Below are 20,230 nucleotides of genomic sequence, written 5' to 3' on the forward strand. Positions count from 1 at the left end.
GTCACATTATGTCCTAGTAATAGCCGAGTTTCAGGTTTTAAGCTGCCTAAATGGTCCTCAGGAGACCGCCAGATGCGGCCTCAGATCAGGGCATGGCCTTCAGTTACACTGAGCCCCAAGGTTTGGAGAAAACTTTCAACCGAGACAGGCCTGCACCAGTGAGAAACCCTATCTCATTTTATTTCACTACTTATTGTAACCACCACATGAAAGGGTTGTCTGTTTGCATGGACGTGGTTGGATATGCATTTTGCCGTTTATGTCAGGAGCAGTGTCATGGGTGGTACCTGAGTTAAAAGGTGCCAGGTTGTCAACATTTTCCAGTGGTATTTTGGTACCCCGTACAGTTTGAGAGTATGCAATGAGTCCCTTGGTGGTGCACTCCTTAATCTAGTTTTGCGCTGTGAGTTCTCTCTGCAATCTTGACTAGGTTGGGGGGGTGGACATTGGTGAGGCTGTTGGCTGCCCAGCCCGTGAGGTTGTAACCACGGCTCACTGTCCACCTGATGTCAGCATCCCTTTACTATAGGCAGGGCCTTCAGCGACGCCCACCAAGCAAGGCCTGCAGATCCAACACCTGCAAAGTATAGCTGAGCATGAACTTTCTCAGCAGATTCCCCAAGAATACCTGATACGCAGGGTGGAATGCTGCTTTCTATCCCATTCATGTTCTCTAACTTGACCTTAGTCTCCGTTGATTTAGGTTGAAAGTAGGTGGGGTTCAGTATCAGGGCAAAGAGCTAGGATGGAGCGAGCCCAATCCAGGGCAGGAGATAGCCAGGAACCTGCCAGTTCTGTCTGCATTTCAGGGACTGGGACCAGAAGGATCCTGTGATGGGACTCCCTCTTGGCTCAGGTAACATTGTTCTCTCCAGTGGAGTCCTTGGTTCCACCTCAGGGTCACGTGCTGATGAACAGGCATCCAGTCACTGGAGGAGCACACCTGGGTGGCAGGAGCCCCTGGGGACAAAAGAAAATAGCCTGGAAGTATGGGCCAGGTGTGCAGGAAGGAGTCACAGGCTGAAGGAAAGCTTTGTAGCCCCTGGCTCAGCTGCTTGTGGGGTGAACCTTTTGGCTCAGGTGTGCCCACTTTCTTAGCTTCTCAATCCTCTTTTCCAGATTGTGACAATCTTGGCAAACATGTCGGTCCTGGAGCAGTGTGCCTCGGACATCATTCAGGAGAACGGTATGTGTTTTCAGCATGTGCATGTTGTATGGGTAATGTGACCATACAGAACTGCCAGCCTTTGTGTTTGTGTGAAGGCTACGTGGAGGCAATTTGTACATGTAGGTCTCCACAGTTGCATGAGCATGTATATGTGTGCTTATGTGTGCAACTGGGCCAATGTGGAACTGTCTGCTTGCCTTCATGAGGCTTCAATTCCAGTGGGAAATAGTGAACAGGAGATAGAGAAAATCAGATGATGGTAGTGATGTGAGGAAGATAAAGGAGGTAAGGGGTAAGATAGACAGACCCAAGGTAGGAGGTTGGCAGTTGCTATTTTCACTAGGATGGTGAAGAGAAGACAAAGATTTCATTATGATCCAAAGAGTAACAATCCATTCCTACCAAAGGATGTATTCCAACTTTCAATCACTCTGATCTGATTGGCCTTAGCCTCAGTAGAATGCTGAAGAGCCTGAGGAGTGGGGAACAGGTCAGGGTCTGCCAGATCCCTGAACACCTAACCTGAGAGCATTGCTTTCACACTTTCTCCCCCTCCCACCTTGTTCTGGGTGTGTCACCATAGTCTATGTGAAATGGGCCAGGTTTCAGTGCCTGGGTCCTGTAGAAAGATGATGGGACCCCCCCCCCCCCCCCCGCTTCACCTGGGAACAAAGTGAGGGCTTCCTGTGACTGGGAAATAAGTCAGCAATTAGCAATGGGTTGGAAACCAGAGAGGCTAATGAGCCCAGCAGTTGCTTCTGCTCTTGCTAAACCCCCTTTTCCCAGGTTGCCCTGTGGTTTAAACAAACGTACACGTTCCGCATCCCCCATTGCTCTAAAACTAATTGAAAGATATCATTTTGTGTCCATTCTATGTGATGAGCTAATAATGAAAAACTTTCCTGAACCAGTTGGGAAGCTGGGAGCCCAAGGGGTGCCATTGTGGCCTCTCCCTTCAGCACTTGGAGCCTTAAGTTCCAGTGGTCAGCAGGAGTGTAATACAGAGGCCGTGGATTTGGGATTGGACCATCTGGCATCTGTAGAGGGTTGTATGGTTCATAAAGTTCTTCGGATGGGCTCCGTCAGTCAATAGTTATTGAGATCCACTATGTGCCTGGCGTTGTGCTAAACAAATGAACACAGACATCAATAAATCCTTGCCTTTGTCCTGGAGGAGATCACAATCTAGAAGGAGAGGCCAACTTAATAAGAGTGACAACATGACAAAAGTGTGCCATTCACAATAAGACAATGCAGTGGAGGGAGGGTAACGTAGCAGCTGATACCATAAGAACTGGAAACAGCGCTACTATTTACTAGCTGTATGACCTCTGTGCTTCCATCTGCAAAATGGGCACATTAGCAACATCTACCTCATAGGGCTGATGGGAGGAGAGCATGTGAGAAGTGTACCTGGCACAGAATGAGCACTATGCCAAGGGTATCTGCTCTTTCAGGAAACAGTGGCAGTCCCCATGGCCCAACTGAAGAGAGTTTGATGAAGAGACTATTTATAAAAGTGGGCAGTACCTGAGGGATCCACAGTAATGATGACATTATTATGTTGCACAGGCTGAACTTTGAAAGGGGTCCTCTTCCCAGGGCGCACTTGACTCTGATGTCTCTTGTCCTGTAGTCTGGTGCTGTCATCTCTGTCCTGCCCAAAATTGTGTATGATGTTGGTGATGGGGGGCTGGATGAAGGGCGGTGAGAGGTCAGATAAGTGCATGACCGTGAAAAGACACTTCCCTTCTCTCTGGGCCTCAAAGGGAATTATACTAAAACCAAATTCAAGACTTCTGGAGGTTTTAGGGGATCATGTACTTACTATGCATTTAACACGGTGTCAGACATGTAGTCACAAAGCTCAGTAATAGCATTTAAAATGTGAAAAAGAATGTCCTCCAGAGGTTCTTTCCAAGTGCAGTGACTTGGTACATGGAACCAGACAACCCGTGGCAGAAGGAGTAGAAGAGGTGGCCTTGTCTAGCTTCCTTCCAGTGTGTGATATCCCCTCAGTCTTTCTGACAGCCTCTACTCCAGCCCTGCACCTATCCATCCAGCAGGCTCCTAGGAGAAGGCTCCCCACTGAGGTGGGTGCCAACTATTCATTGCCTCTTGTCCAGGGGTCCAGCTTATCATGGGTATGCTGTCTGAGAAGCCAAGATCTGGGACCCCTGCTGAGGTGGCAGCCTGTGAGCGAGTTCAGCAGAAGGCTGCAGTGACCCTGGCCCGTCTCAGCCGAGACCCGGATGTGGCACGGGAGGCAGTGCAGCTGAGCTGTAAGTGGTACTGGCTGTAGCGGGAATGGAGTTGGGGGGTGGGAGAGCAGCTTCGATTTTGTGGTGGCAACAGAGGGCTGGCTGGGGTGAGCCCCACTCTCTGGGTGCTGAGAAATGCTGGCATGGAGGCCCGGGGTGCAGCCCTTGGTCTAGCTTGTAATTGGGGCTGAAGCAAGACAGAGGAAGGGCCTAGAGAGGTTTTAATTGGCCAGAACAATGACTCACCTGCAGACTTCCTGTTAATCAGAACTCCATTTCTTCATTCAACTAACACATTTCCTCATTCAGTTATTCACTTACTCACTTATTTACTCATTTGTTCATTTACTCATCAATTCATCCTTTTATTTTTCATTAATTAGCATATTTATTACTTTATTTATTCACCATTAACTCATTTATGAATTCACTCATTTCTTCAGTTAGTCACTTATTTACCCAACAAATGCTGGGCTCTGTTCTGAGTGCTAGGGAAATAACATCAACTATAGCATCGTCCTGACCATAGGCACTTACACACCTATGGTGTGGCAGGTGTGAAAAGAAACATTTGCACTTGAATGTCATAGAGCAATGCTCAAAGCATGTCCATAGCACATTCGGTACACAAGGGAAGTAGCCCACATTCATCTGGGTGGGTCAGAGACTATTTTAGCAAGGAGATGAGTCATCAGCTGTGGTTTGAGGAGTTCTCCTGATGTTAAGATTGAGAAAGGACTCTCCAGGTAGAAACAGTACCATGCCTGTCCTCCAGGTAGGCAAGGTTGGCAAGAGGTGACCCAGAATGTGTCACATACCGTTTATCACTATGTTATAATGAGGTGGTTTTTTTAAGTTTGACACTGAAAAGCAGTTACTTATTTAACTTTTCTTCTCTGAAGGCCTAGGCCAGTGGTCGGCAAACTGTGGCTCTCGAGCCACATGCAGCTCTTTGGCCCCGTGTGTGTGGCTATTCCACAAAATACCACGTATTCTAATTAAGTTAATAACAATGTACCTACCTATATAGTTTAAGTTTAAAAAAATTGGCTCTCAAAAGAAATTTCAAACATTGTACTGTTGATGTTTGGCTCTGTTGACTAATGAGTTTGCCTAGGCAACATTAATCTACTCAATCTGTATTTTTCTAAAGTTTCAGCTACAATATATATATATTTTTCTCCTTAAAAAAATATGTTTTTTTTTAATTGATTTTTTAGAGAGAGAGGAAGGGAGAGGGATAGAGAGATAGAAACATCAATGAGAGAGAAACATTGATAGTCTGCCTCCAGCATGCCCCCTACTTGGGATTGAGCCCACATCCCGTACATGTGCCCTGACTGAGAATCAAACTGGTGACCTCCTGGTTCATGGGGTGAGGCTCAATCCACTGAGCGATACCAGCTGGGCGACAACATATTTTCTGATAGAAAGCTGAGAAATAAAAGGTGCCGACAGTTCCACTGATAAAGATGCAAACAGTAAATGTGGCTCTGGTCAAATCAGAGGTACCTCCACAGAACTAGGTCTTTAGAGAGAGACCTGTGCCACCTTGGCTGCAGTTTTAACCAAGTTCAGTCCCAGCCAGGGTTCTGGCACTTAGGGGTTTGGTTTTGACACTGCAGCTCATCCTGGCCCTGACGAGGGTCTGGTCACACCTGAGGGAGCAGGTCTCCACCATGAGCTCCTCCAGGTGGGTTCATTCTCCTTTCCCGGCTGCTTGATGGGCTGATAGGAGCCCTTGGAACCACCTGCTTCCGCAGGCACCACCTGGAGAGCTGTGTGAGAGAGAGTGGAGCACCCCTGGCTCAGGCTTGGCCAGGCTGGTCTCCACCCAACGCTTGAGGCTTTCCATGTGTTTCATACAGGTATGTCCCGCCTCATTGAGCTCTGCCGATCGCCCTCCGAGAGGAACAGCAGTGATGCTGTGCTGGTGGCCTGCCTGGTGAGTTCTCAGTCTTTCCCCATTTTTCTCTCGGGTCAGGGTAGCTGGCTATGCCATGGTTGGCTTGCATAAGCCACGAAACTTCTCTGGTAAGAGTAATACTTGTTTACTTAATTCATAAAATTGTGAAGAGAATGATATGAAGTCATGTGTGAGAGAGGTGGGAGGCTGGGGAGCCACAAACCTTTAGGTTCTAGGGAATCTGAACAATGATCAAGACTGAGTGGCTGGCGGCAGGTTGCTGGGTGGTGTTAATGATGTCACTGTGCCTGATGTACGTGGGAGCTAGGGTGTGGATGTCCCCTGCCTCTTCCAAACTGGCACAGTGAGAAAGCTTCCCTCCCCTCTTTGGAAGGAAGCATTGTGGCTTCAGTCCTTCACAGTGGGAATTCCATCCACCGTAAGCTCTGGAGGCCTCCCACTGCCTCCAGGCCGTGTCTTCCTGGCTAAGCCAGAGTGCTATGAGCCACCTGACACTATCCTTGTCCCTTGGCCCAAGCAAGTACCCTTTCTACAGCTCTGCCAGCACCTCCTTCAAGGCTTAGATCAACACACCTCTCCTCCATGCAGCCTCCTGGGAGCTCTCCAGGCTCACGATAGGACCACACAGCATGCACCTGGGCCTGCCTGCTCGGATTTTGTCTTCCTCAGTAGGAGGCAGGTTGAGCTCTCTGGTGTGCTGGGTGTTTTAAAGGGAGGCTCTTAGAATTCAAACACAGGCCAGCCTGATGTTGAAGACCTTGACTTTTGACCAAACCATCTTGTCTCCAGCCATGCTTTCTCCCCTATGCCTATGGTCCTGGTCTTGTTCCCTTGGCTCATGAGGGGATTTGAATTTCCCCCTTCTAGCCTGGGGCCTTCTTGTGGTCGGGATCCTTTTCCAGTTCTTTGCTTCTCCATAGGACTTTGGGTTTGGTGACTATTTTTGGCTCGGTTGAGGAACTGATAGACTTGGCCTCCCTCAGCACCCCCTGTTGGTGAGTGAGTGTGGTTTGGTTGCCAGAAGGGCTTCTCTATTTGAGTGCTGCCCCCCTGGCTGGTGAGACAGAGTTACTAGGTGCCTTGCCTGGTGGGTGGAGTTTGAGACTGCCTCTCTTGCCGGTCCTCAAGGTGTTCTTTCCAGCTTTAAAGGCTCCTTTCAGGGGGATGGAAGACATTTCAGTCATTGTTTCCCACATCTGCGAAAGTGGCATCACAGATTGTCTCCTGCAAACAGGCTTGATTTTTCCTTAATGAAGCAGCTGTCAGTGGGCTGCTGGGCTTGTTAAATACTTACGTGTTTCCAGACTGTCTGTCTGGGAACGAGATCTTGAGATGAGTGGTTGTTAACTCTCCCGGGAAAGCAGAGGCTGAGAGAGAAAGGCTTTGGAAGGGTGGGGGGTCCATGAAGCCCCTGGGCCCTGAGGTGGTTTGGGTTCATGCCTTGTAGACTTTCTAGGGACCCTGGGTATCTATTTGCTTTTGTGTTTTTTCAGGTCTGTTTCTAGTTCTCTCTCTTGTGTTTTGTTTTTGCTTTTCTTTCCTTCTAGAGGTTGTCTCCTCAGAAATTTCTCTCTCTCCTTCGCTCCCTTCTCTCTTTCTTTTTATGCCTCCCAGAACTCTCTCTCCTCCTTTTCCTGACTCCTCATCTCCTCCTACCTCTCTCCTATGCTTCCTGCCCCAGGGTGTGCTCTTTTTTTTTTTTCTTTTTTCCTTTTTCTTTTGTCATTACTAGTCTGTCCTCTTTCCATCTCCCTTTCATGCATGGGTTCATTTTTTTTCATCAGTTCATCTCTGTCTCTTTTGATACTTTTTTTTCTGTTGTCTCCTTTTCTCTGTCTCTGCTACTTCTACCTTATTTTTCTCTATATGGGTTTATTTTCTCTCTTTGTCTAGTTTTTCTTCCTTCTGTTATTTTGATTTATTTTTATTCCTGTTGATGTAAAATAGATCGATGGTCTCACCTCTTCTGCTGAAGATCCTGGCTTGTTTTTACTCAAGGGCAATGGGGTTATTTCTCTTTGTTGGATCAAGAGCAGTCAGAAAGTGATATGGAATCAGCCTCTCTAGCCCTGAGGGAAATCATGCCCCAAGGGGAAATAGGACACACTAATAAGAGATAATCTCCTGGAGCCTCCTTCCTGCCACTAGTGTCTCAGACCCTATCCATGGCACAGAGGCACATGCCCCTCTTATCCCAGTGGACATGGCAGAGCTTGTTAGTCCCACAGCCAACTAAAGCCATCTTCTCCTTCCACTGACTTGGTGATTTCTCAGCCATAGGTCACCTCTCATGTCTAGGTAATAAGTTCTATGCCCTCCTTAAATGCAATATAAACTAGTGTCCTGGGCTTGCTGCATCCTGCTGTGTGTGTGTAGGTATGAGAGCTCTGGAGTTGAACTTCTGTGTGATCTCAGGAAGGCCTTAGTGTACTTATTTCCAAATTGGAGATCACGATACTTACCTTGAGGTATCCTGTAAGGATTAAATGGAACACTAGGTTCTTTCTTCTTTGCTTCTTCTGCCACTCCAGATATTGTCCCCTATCTTTGTTTCCCAGGGGAAGGACATCCTTAAACTCTCACCTTGTTTCCTGATGTGTACAGGTTCTAGAAGAGGGAAGGAATTCCTATTTATTGAGCACTTAGTATGCATTACTTCAGCTCCCTAATAAAGAGGTCTATATAGATGCACAGCTCACATGAGCAGCTTCAGGTAGTTCTAGCAGTAGACTCAGTTTTAAAGCACTTTATTTGATCCCTTTTCTCAGCAAACATTTATTGAGTCCCATGCCAGCCCCTGTTTTACCTGCTGTAGATACAGAAAAAACAAACCAAAAACAGAAAACAAGCTAACAGTCTGTACCCTTAATGAGCTCAGAGTGTAGTGTGGGAGATACACACTTAAAAGACAATTGCAGTCATGTATGAGAAGGTTAAGGTCAGTGCAGGGACGGTGCATGCACAGGGGAAGGAGGAACAGGGGAGGCTTCTTAGAGGAGATGACAGTGGGACAGGCCATGGAGGATGAATGCAACTCTTGGCTAGAAATGTGTGGGAGGGATTTCATGTCATAGAAAGGAGCTGAGGAAAGGCACACGGGTGTGAAACAGGACAGCATATTCAGGAAAGTGAAACTCTCCGTTTGTGAAGATGTGAGCAGTGATTTCATTCTGCTTGCACCTCTCTTTCCTATTCATCCACATCTTAGTGCCCGAATCTTCACTTCCTTCAACTTTATGAGCTTCCTTCCTCTTTCTTTATTTCTTCCCTCTTCATCTCATAATTCTTTGCTCAGAACATAGCTGAATTTATGGATAAGTGAATAGCCCTTGCCATTCTAAGGTTCCTCTAAGGATCTGGAAGCATCTACTGATGGCCCTGGCAGTTCTTGTCTATAAGATGACCATATATTTCACTAAGTTGACCAGATCCTTAAAATGACGGATATTGAAAACAACCAGGTTCCTGGGATGGCAGAAAAACAAAGATGGCAAGACCATTATTAAGATCATGAAGACTTTCAGATGACATCCACCATGGTGACCAAGGTGCAAATGAAAGCAGGGGACCAAGTGATATGATTGTTATGATGATCAGGTGACAAAAGAACCAGATGACTAAAGGTGTTAAGGTGACAATTAGCTCAAATTACCTGGTAAACAAGCCACTTCCTGAAATGCATCTCTCTGGGACTTGAAGAAAATACATGCACCTGAGTGGAGCCTAGTCCGACTCCTGTCATCTCTTCTGTTTTCTTCCCAGGCTGCTCTGCGTAGATTGGCTGGGGTCTGTCCTGAAGGCCTCCAGGACTCCGACTTCCAGCAACTGGTCCAGCCCAGGCTTGTGGACTCTTTCTTACTCTGCAGCAACATGGAGGAGAGTTTTGTGTAGCAAATGTGAGAGAGGAAAGACATTGGCCCCATTCTCTTGCCCTCTGAGTACACACTTGTGAACACACCTGAGTACATACCAGCCCCCTCACCTCATTATTTATACTTAATTTATTTTTTACATGAAGTGGACCTAGGGGTAAATATCCTAGCAACATCATCAGGCAGTCTGTGTTCCTTGGGAGTCTTTTTTGTTTTTATTTTTTGACTTCTGTGACTTTTCAGTTGCAGATGTTGAAATGCATAATGGCTAATATGACAGATTGTCATGGGTGATTTCACTTCATCTTGCTTTCTCTACTCTCACTATATAATCTTGCCTCATTTTTTAAAACTTGGCAACCAAAGTATTCTAACTTCCTAGAATTTTTTTTTAAGTGGATTTGCTCTTTTTAAAAGATTTTAAATGAAATTCATAGTTGGACGGAATATACTAGAAGGAAACTTATTCTTTAATAAATGAAATCATACTAAATTTGTCTTGGATTTTTCTGAATAAATTATGCCTTAGACTAACTTCTTGCTTCCCAAGGTTTTATGCCACAAAAATTTACCACTGTTAAAACTGCATAGAGAATTGTATTTTTTTCCATAAGTACATAAATGGGTAAAGTTCTAAGTTAGTGGGAAATAAAAAGTATTTCCAAATTCTCCAGAAACTCAGCTTCCCTTAGCTTTTTTACTTTTGTGTAACCTCATGGTGAATAGTACCTCATCAAAGGTATACTTGAAAGTAGTGGTGTGCTGGATAATGCAACCTTTGTGGTGGGGTTCAGGATCTGAAGGAGGGGCCAACGTACAAATGAAAATGCTATACAAGAAATATGAATTTAGAAGGCATTGGAGGCCAGATGGAGCCTTTTTCTTGAAGAGACACACCGAAACTGGGTCCCATCTGCTTTTATTCAGTTTTTTTTAAAAAAATATATATATTTTATTGATTTTGTACAGAGAGGAAGGGAGAGAGATAGAGAGTTAGAAACATCGATGAGAGAGAGTCATTGATCAGCTGCCTCTTGCACACCCCCTAGTGGGGATATGCCCACAACCAAGGTTCATGCCCTTGACCGGAATCGAACCCGGGACTTTTCAGTCCCCAAGCTGATGCTCTATCCATTGAGCCAAACCGGTTTCAGCTGCTTTTATTCAGTTTTAGATACACACCTTGCCCTCAGTCAAGCCCGGCAAACAGGTAGCAGACAGACCATCTCTAATGTCAATAAAGACCAGTAAAGATCAGGAAGGTCTAATTAACATTTACTTGGAAGCTATCAGGTCAGGAAATTGCTTTGAGCCACCACTAACAACACGAATAATCAGTGCTTAGTGTCAGCCCTACTAAGGCTCAAGGTCCACTGGCCTTCAGCGTTCCTTGGTGCACTCTCATGATAGTATTGGCAAGTGGTGGCTTTCTGCAGCTGGAACTTGCAAGGAACTGTTGGGAGGATTTCCTCTCGATTCCACATTCACTGACCTCATGTTGGTAGCTTGAAATTGGCAACAATGAGAATATTTACACCGAATTAATTGGCAGATACTACAAAGCAGAGATTTAAAAAATATCCTCAACCAATGACATACTAAGAGAGAGAGAGAGAGAAAGAGAGAGAGAGAGAGAGAGAGAGAGAGAGAGAGAGAGAGAGAGAGAGAGAGAGAGAGAGAAGAGAGGGGGGAGGGGAGGGGAGGGGAGGGGAGGGGAGGAGCGGAGCGGAGGGGAGGGGAGGGGAAAGGAGAGGAGAAAGGAGAGGAGAGGAGAGGGGAAGGGAGAGGAGAGGAGAGGGGAAGGGAGAGGAGAGGAGAGGGGAAGGGAGAGGAGAGGAGAGGAGAGGAGAGGAGAGGAGAGGAGAGGAGAGGAGAGGAGAGGAGAGGAGAGGAGAGGAGAGGAGAGGGAAACATTAATGTGATGAAATCCTCAAACCACCCTGGTCCCCCTCAATTTTACAGTCGAGGTTGACTATGTGCTTGGCTATATCTGTGAGCAGCTTCTGGGCTTTCAGGAGCTGCCTTAGCCAGGCCCCAGGCCAAAGAATCCCACTCTAAGCTCAGAATAAGATCCCTTCTTTAGTTCAGTGGCTTCCTTTGAAGTTTCTCAGGATCAGTCCTAATGCTGATCCTATTTAATGACTGCCTCCTACAAGCAGTCATTTTTACCATGTATTATGCCTCATAATTTTCACATTTGTGAGTAATTAATATTCCCACTTATACCCTCCATTACAGATTAGGAAACTGAGGGCTAGGAGAAGTTAAGTAATTTTGCCAGAATCAAACAGCTAATGCTGATGTGGGGAGTATATGAACCCACATGTCTCTGACTTCAGAGGCCAATTAGGAAGGAAGCAGGAACTTTGCACCAGACACTTCTAGAAGGTAAGTGTGGCTCTGGACCTATGTAGAACATTATCCTCCAGCAAATGTATCATGAGGTTCTATTCTGGGCCCAGGAAAGAAAAGTAAAAATAACTACTAAGTACTGGGTTACCTGTGAATTTGAACTGGAGGATGCTGGGTTAGTTGTCAGTAAGTCAATCCCTTTAGAAAAGTTATAAAGCAAAAATGGTTTAAGCAAATAGGAGCTCTGTAGCCTATCCTGGTTTGAATCTTGGCTCTGCACTTACTAATGGTGTGACTTTGGGCAAAGTACATAACCACTCTGTGTCTCAGTTTCCTCATCTCTAAGATGGGATTAAGGATATTGCCTTAATCATAGAGTTGTGAGAATTCAGTACACTAATACATGGGAAAGGCTAGAATAGTCTCTGATGACAAGGGCATAAAAAATGTGCCAACCAAATCTTACTTTTGCATCTCTTTAGGTTGCTTGGTCCTTCTTGATGGTGCCTCAAACATAGACTCATAGTGTGTTAGAAACGTAGTCTTATTCTGTGAGGAATGGAGAGGCCATCCCATCCATATCTACACCCCACACTCAGGAGTAATGAGTCTTGCTTAGAATTATACAGGTAATTAATGGAAAGGCTGGGATTTGGATCAAAGAAGTAACTACTACTCCCCATAGCTGCCATTTCTTTTCTTTTCTTTTCTTTTTTTTTTTTTTAAGCATCTGCTCTGGCTGGGAACTGTAACATACACCGTTTCATTCAACTTCTAAAATGACAATGCTGGGTTATTATCAATTCCTTTTTACAAGCAAGAAAACTGAGGTTCAAAGAGACTCCATCTTACCCAAAATCTCACAACTGGTAATGGAAGACCAGGATTTGACTCCAAAATCTGTGATCCTTCCACTTTGGTAAACACAGTATTTGACAAATGTATTCATGTATGTATAAGCCCAACACCATGCTTGAACTTAAAAATAGTATCATAGCACTTTGGCAAATTCTGAACTTCCTTTTTATTTGAAAACAAAAACAAAAACAAAAAACAACCTTACACATTTGAATTTTAATTATCTGATTTTAAGAACTGATACCAACCTTTAGTTATTCACTTGTTAAAATTGCAGTAACAGACATGGAGATTACTTCAGGGAGAAAGGATAGGAATAAAACAATGACATATAAAAATAATCAAAATAAAAATCCTATGTAGTTTATGACCAATACCATGAAAATCTCTAAAATAGGTACTCCTTAGTCTAGTTTCAGAGTAGAGCCTCAAAGACAAATCCAAATCAATTGTGAATGTTATCAGCTCCGTCTTAAAAATCAATACCAGTCTTGGGAAACAATTGTTTTAAAACTGTCTTCTTTTGTTAGAAGTATCTGATGGTCCCTTTGTAGGGGTTCCATTTACATCCACAATATTATAGCATCCTTCCCCATGAATTTTATTCCTGGTTTATCATACAGCTTTTGGTGTTATTCATGACTGACAGCAGAAATGAGAGGGTGTGTGTGTGTGTGTGTGTGTGTGTGTGTGTGTGTGTGTGAAGACTTGAGGCCCTCAAGGGAAACTATAGAGTCCAAATAGAAGTTCCTAGAAAAATCCATAAAAAGCTATTTGTATATTTTGAAATTTTGGGATTATATAAAAACAAGAATCTTGTCAATTTACCTACAGCATTTGTATGGCATTGAAAACAAAGTCAATGGCCTCTCTCTTCTCCACCCTGAGACTTCATCATTCCCACCACAGGCTTTTCCCACTGTCATACTTTAATGCAGAATCATTTCTCAGTTTGGTGCATGTCGGTATAATGGGGATGACCGCTGGGACAGGGGAGTCAATGCTCTTGGAGTTTCTGCCCTTAGGGAAGGCGGGGAGAGGGAAGCTTTCAGGGCATGAATTTCAGCCTCATTTTCCAGGCTGCTTCCAGTGTGTGTGCTTTCTGCTGAATCCATGTGTGCCTTGAAATAGGAGATGGCAGGAGGCACATGATCATTTTTAACAGTCCTTGAAAAATTTAGTCTTTAGATTGCACACATGTTAAAATTTAATAATAAACTTACCTAAACTTCTAAAGTTAAAAGTTCACCTGGGGAGTTTCATGTGGTTTGTCATAAATGCTTCATATGACCCATTTCGAGGTCCTTCCTGCCTCCCATAGGGGTGGCACTTTCCTTTTGGAGGATCTTGGGAAGAATTAACAAAATTTGAACATGACATTGCAAAGGCCCATGCAGCAGACAAAAAAAAGTAGAGATCTTTCCTTAAAGCTCATATCCAACCTCATTCCCCACATCCAGAAGACAAAGCTCATCTGATTTCCCAGCATTTTCCTCAAGGGCCTAGTATTTGGAAGTGACATGCGGCTCTTCCATAGGGATTCTTCAGAGAGTGATAGCAATGGAGGGACACAAAAGCAGAAGGTGCTCACTGGTGCCAGAGGCGACGCCATCCAACAGGAAGAAAGTGGCCCTGAGCCGAGGCAGTCAATACCTCTTCTTCCGAGGCTCCTTCTCAGGAAGGCTCCCATCACACCAGCCATGCTGGTGACTCCGAGTCAAATGACCAGTGGACCTTTTTACTTTTTCTAAGAACTTGCCCAGGATGGCCATCTCCTTGTCTATCTCTTGGCACCTGAGTTTGACAGCTTTGTGGAGTACTTGCACGTGCCGGTGGGCCTTCCTCTCCTCCCCGCGGTTGGCTACATGAGCCCACCTCAGCTGTGCTGTATCTTCCACCTTTAAGATCAAGACATTCTTCACCTTACTGAATCCCAGGTCAGCCATGGCCGAAACCCTGGCCAGGGGCGATCCCAGATAAGCAGGCGAGGTTCTGGGCTCTGCACTTGCAAGAATGTCTGTGAGCCTTTTTATAGCTTTCAGGTTACTATTTAACTCCCCTTTGCAGGGTTGGCTGCTCACAGTGACTTGTGATAAAAAAGCATTGGGGTCAACCTCCTGGCCCAAAGGCCTGTCTAGGAGACTCAGGGAGTGGGGCACACACCTCATCTTCAGCTTTGCCTTCCTCCCACAGGAATATCTCGCAGGCTGGAGATATGCAGCTGTCATCCAGGGCTTTCTCAAACCAAACTTCAACTTTTAGTGCTTATTCATCTCTTCAAACACCTTCCTTCTCTTCTTTGTTGCTTAGTGATATTCCCCAATAATTAAGTGGCTCTCCTCGTGCTGCCCGAAATGTCCTCAACAATAAAAACTGCTGAGGCCTGAAATTATAAGATTGCAGGGTCACAAAATACACTTGAAGGTCCAGGGGGTCTTGGCAAGGCCTGGAACCAGAGAACTCCCAGAGTCTAAGACTAAGACTCATGTGTCTGTTATTATTCACAAAATGAATGACATTTTAAACTTTGTCGTATTTCTAATTTTAGTGTAGAGAGGATAGCTATACATTCATATAGTGAAGTACTATACATGAACTAGTATACTAGCAAATTTGTCTCATTAATACAACTCAAGAATAGATTTCTAGATAAAAAAAAGTTACAAAGGATACATATACTACAATACCACATTTATAAAATTGTTATGCACACAATAATATATGTTTGTGGAAAAAATCAAATGTAAAAGTATTAATACATGGATAGTGCTATGGGCTGAGCTTTTGTCCTTCTAAATTCATATGTTAAAGTCCTAAGCCCCAGTACCTCAGAACACGACCTTATTTAGAAGTGGAGTAATTGCAGGTGTAATTTTTAAAGATGGATTCACACTGGAGTATGGTGGGTCCCTAATCCAATATGACTGGTGTCCTTATCAAAAGCGGACACATGGACACAGAGACATGCACACAGGGAGGACACCATGTGCTGCCACAGCCAAGGAACTACCAGAAGCTGGGATGCCTGGGTGATATCCAGCATCTAGAAGGGTTCGGGAATCTGGAGAAAAGCTGAGTGTAAATTAATAAAGAGGCTAGAGAAGAAATATGAATTTGAAAGGCATTTTGAGGAGCTAGAGGAAGCTTAGCTGTAGTGGCTAAGTTCTCCCTATCTCTGGACCCAGGGCTCTTTTTATTCCCACATTCTGCACTATAGCAAAGTAGATATACATATCAAAGGTAAGGTTTAATATACAGTAGGCATTGTTAGGTTGGGTGAAATGCCCTTGGCTGTTCAGCTGTTTGGCCAGCAGGAGGCAATAACATGTAAATTGAAATGCCCTTGCTGTCTGGTAACAGGCAATAATATATGCAGATCTTCAGGTTTGGGGAAATGCTTTTGGCTATTCCAGTAGGCAATAACATGTATTCAGCCCTGATGAACATAAGCCCATCAACCTTTTGAGGACTTCTTGCATTTAGAATGACATGCTGGAATTAGCTTCCAGCACTGGGAGAGTCTTGAAACAGATGCTGCCCTAGTGCCTTCAGAGGGAGCATGACTTTGTCCTCACCTTGATCTCTAACATTCAGCCTCCTGTAAGATAATACATTTTGGTTGTTTAAATTATTCAATCTGTGGGACTTCATTATGGCAACCCCAGAAAAGACAAGCAGAAAAGACACACATGAACTTTAAGATAAAGCTTATCCTGGGGCATGGATTGAGGAAGCATATACAAGACCTTTATTTCATCTATAATAATAAAAGCATAATATGCTAATTAGACCAGATAGCCATACAACCTTCCCGACGTCCTTCTGGATGTAGCCTCATTGGCGGGGGCAGAGATGGTTAGGGGCAATTGGGCAGGCAGGTGAGCAGTTAGGGGTAATCAGGCAGGCAGGTGAGTGGTTAGGGGTGATCAGGTAGGCAGGCAGAGTGGTTAGGGATAATGAGTCAGGCAGGCATGCGAGCTGTTAGGAGCCAGCGGTCCCGGATTGCAAGAGGAATGTCCAACTGCTGGTTTAGGCCCAATCCCACAGGCCTAAACCAGCAGTCAGACATCCCTGGAGGGCTCCCAGATTGCAAGGGTGCAGGCTAGGATGAGGGGTCTCCCCAAGCCCATGCATGAATTTCGAGTACTGAGACTCTAGTTAATAATAAAAAGATCTGGTCCTAGTGGGTTTGTCTCAGTGGATAGAGCATCAGCCTGTGGACTGAAGGGTCCCAGGTTCGATTCTGGTCAAGGGCACATGCTCAAGTTGTGGGACCAATCCCCAGTTGGGGGTGTTCAGGAGGCAACCAATCAATGATTCTCTCTTATCATTGATGTTTCTATCTCTCTCTCCCTCTCCCTCTCCCTTCCTCTCTGAAATTAATAAAAATATATTTTAAATAAAGATCTGTAGTATGTAATAACAACTAGCAAAATGTTAGTAGTTGTTAAATCTGGGTAGTAAATATATGGCACTTGTATATTTATTCTCTGTACTTTGCTTCATATGTGAAGAATCCCAAAAAAGAATCCCCAAGTTATTCAGGGGAGTGTTTCAGCACACCCAAAGCATGGTATGTTTTCTCTGGTTGTTGACTAAATGCACAATAAACCTAAAGCCCAGCCTCATCTTCAGTTACAAAGGGCGAGCCTGCTGCATCAGTGACTGAAGATGCTGAGAATCATTCCAGATGGGCTATGCAGAGAACACCAGGTAGCTGGCCTGGACTAGATTCATTTTAGAAGCAGCTACTTTATTCACTTGTTCAGCCCTCATTGCTTCTATTGTATATAGTGGAGACTGCATCATTCATCCAACTTTGGGGTTGAGATGTAAGATCAGAATTTTACCTGTTAGAGGTGAGTAGATCCTTATGAAAAATATTGTCTCTGATCCTTAAGAAAAATATCATCTCCTGTTTAAAGACAGGTCTCCAGGGCAGTGGGTAATGTAATCTGATGTGTTAATACTCAACCTAGAGAGACTCAGGAATTCATACTGACATCTGCTGGACCCTTTGAATACTCCTTGGTCTAAGTTAGAATCAGAATTCTGGAGCAGAACTCCCCGAAGTCACTTCTCTGCCCTGGGCTGGTCTGGCAGCATGCTGAGATATGCAACTTGAAATCAAATTTAAGATATTTTGCTCACTGCAGACATTTAGCATAATACACTCATGGCAGAATGAGGCAGGGCACGTAGGCTGTAATTAACAATCACTATTCTATGACAGTCTCGGCAACACAAATGCCAATTTGCTTGTCAAATTCCAAAGAGCGTGTAAGGGGCCATGTGGTAACCATACAAAATAGTGCTTGTTTTCAGGGCTCAACTCAGCAATTGCTCTGTCCTTGTGCAGCAGAAAAAAAAAAATCTTGTTAGATTTTGGTCAACTGGGCTCTAGATGTACTAGTGAGTTCACAGCCTAGACTGTCCAGGGTCACATTTCAATCCAACTGGTTTCCATGGATCCTTAGGGGAGTCAGTGAATATGTAAATGAACCAGGAAGAGGCAGTTCAAACCTAGTTCTCTTGCTTTGGGGCATGCTGATACATGCCGGTTGAAAGCTCTAATTGTCATTAGACTTTGTTGTTGCTTAATAAAGACAAGAAAGTGAATTATTATCTAATATCTACAGTTTATTTTACAGAATTTTTTTTTCCTAAGAGTGGGATTACCTTTAAAAAAATAATGGAAACTATCTAACAAATCTCTCGGGGCATGAATTTTGAATGCTATCTTTGTAGATAATAATGAAATTACTTTTTTTTTTCTGAAAAAGGAACTATTGATCATAACAAATAACTATTTTTTCATCTTTTCCAACCTATTCCTTCCCAATATAAGAAAGTGTTGCATGATGAGAGTTGAAATTGGATTGTAAAGCAAATTTCACTCCTATTTGTCTATTGTGGGGTAAAAGTCAACTCTTAGATTCTTTCTGTTTAGGAGACAGGATTAAGGAAGGAGATAAGCATTTGTTAAAGTGCTAGACACTTTACATGCCTTCTTACATTTCATTCTTAATAGCTATTATTATGCACACTTTACATTTGAGCAACTTTGTGTCAAAGAAGTTAAATATTACCCCAAATTTAATGACTAGTAAATAGCAGACCTGTTATAGGAACCTGGTTTTGTCTGACTTGACACCCCACTCTCTCTCCCTGTATAATATTGCTTACTTGCTATCATAATTGTTGTATGTAAATGACCTGATTCTACTTAGGTCTCTTTTGTGTGCCTAGGCAATAGAAAATAGCTATAATTCCAGCATTCAGAGCTGAATCTCTGCTCTGTGCTCCAACATGAGAGAGAATCAGAAAGCAAAAGTGGCAGAATGATCAGTGAGTAAAGGCAACGAAGGTGGAGCTTTAATTTTACAGCCATGATAGGCAAGGATCCAAGAAACATGGGACAGTGGGAGGACCCTTCCCAGCCCAGCGTGACTGGGGAGACCTGGCCCACACCCCCAAAACATTTTGGTGGGTCCTAGCACCTCAGAAAGTGAGAGAAAGAAAGAGGGGGAGAGAGAGAGAAAAGAGAGAGAGAGAGAGAGAGAGAGAGAGAGAGAGAGAGAGAGAGAGAGAGAGAGAGAATGAATGAGTTCAAGGAGGGGGTAGCTTGTCCTCCCCTTGGAGAATTCATCTTGCAGAAGAAAAATCTCTTGGAAGTTCCATTTCTAGCAGTGTGCCAGATACGAGGTACTCTGACTGGCCGCCACTGAAAACAGTGAATAAATTATAGACAACATCTTATTAAAGGCTCTAATGAGCTGGCAAGAGAATAAGAAGCTATGAACCAAGGGAAAGTAGAAACCCAAGAGGCAGGCTTTACCAGGAGGGCATTTGCTAAAGCAGATGAAAAGGAGCTATAGCTTTCAGAGCCTTGCATGGTATTGCTGAATGGAAACTAGATCCAGAGCCTGCCTGAAGTGAAACCTGCCAGCAAAAAGTCCAGGCTCTAAAGGATTGCATTCTTGGGATAAGGGTGAGCTAGAAATAAGCCCAAATCTCCCCAGGAGGGAGAAAAGAAGACTGCCTGCCTCGATTCTTGGCGCCAATACAGAGGGAAATTTGTGCTACAAGATGGCTTTCATATGAATTTGCAGCTGCCTGATTTCATGTTATTTTGGAGATTAAGAAAAAATCTGTAGGACATGGGTTTTAATTAAAATGGTCATTTAATCAGATAAGAATACAATTTTCTCTCAATATTGTATTCTTAAATGCAATCCTCAAAGCATTTCCACAGAAAAATTCCAAAATATATAAATTCAGAAAAAAAAGCATGTGAAACAAAAAGAAGTAAAGAATTTAGAGAAAGGCTGGAAGAAAAAAGAAATAGAAGAATTAGATCTACATTGAATATAAGTAAGGTATTTAATTTTTAGACAAATAAAGATGATTCACAATATTTGAAAAGAACAACACTGGATTTAAAATAAGAGCAATAAAATTTCTAAAAATAATAAAAAATAAAGTAATGAAAAGAATTAAAACCATTCAATGGATGGTTTTATAAGCAGATTAGAAGAAGCTGAGTAGCAAATTGATGATCTAGCAGATATATCTGGGAAAAAGTGTACATCTGAGAGTCTCCCATGAAAAGTATGAAAGAGAGGTTATGGAAAGTTACAGAGTCAATAGGTTCAACATATGTTAACTGGAATTCCAGAGGAGGAGGAGAGAATGGGGCAATAATTATATTTAAAGATATCAGGGCTCAAAATTTCCCAACACTGATAAAAGACAGCACAGTGTATCCTAGCAGGACAAATAAAAAGAAATA

At 43.7% G+C, this 20,230-nt stretch overlaps 1 protein-coding gene across 5 annotated transcripts in view; it reads left to right on the forward strand.

The window, feature by feature from the left end:
- The window catches only part of INSC (INSC spindle orientation adaptor protein), a 126,715-nt gene extending 116,912 nt beyond the window's left edge, over positions 1 to 9,803 (forward strand). For 3 of the 5 annotated variants that reach the window (XM_084893983.1, XM_084893984.1, XM_084893982.1), the window contains exons 10-13: positions 1,120 to 1,186; positions 3,295 to 3,450; positions 5,298 to 5,374; positions 9,119 to 9,800. In XM_084893983.1, coding sequence (XP_084750109.1) covers positions 1,120 to 1,186; positions 3,295 to 3,450; positions 5,298 to 5,374; positions 9,119 to 9,247 — 429 coding nt within the window. In that variant the 3' untranslated portion in view covers positions 9,248 to 9,800. Of the gene's footprint in view, positions 1 to 1,119; positions 1,187 to 3,294; positions 3,451 to 5,297; positions 5,375 to 9,118 lie in introns of all 5 variants that reach the window. The other 2 variants (XM_084893981.1, XM_084893980.1) reach the window with 2 other exon arrangements.
- The last annotated feature ends 10,427 nt before the right edge of the window (positions 9,804 to 20,230 follow it).

The sequence above is a fragment of the Pipistrellus hanaki genome (assembly GCF_964339955.1).
Source record: "Pipistrellus hanaki genome assembly, chromosome: 9".
NCBI classification, from domain to species: domain Eukaryota; kingdom Metazoa; phylum Chordata; class Mammalia; order Chiroptera; family Vespertilionidae; genus Pipistrellus; species Pipistrellus hanaki.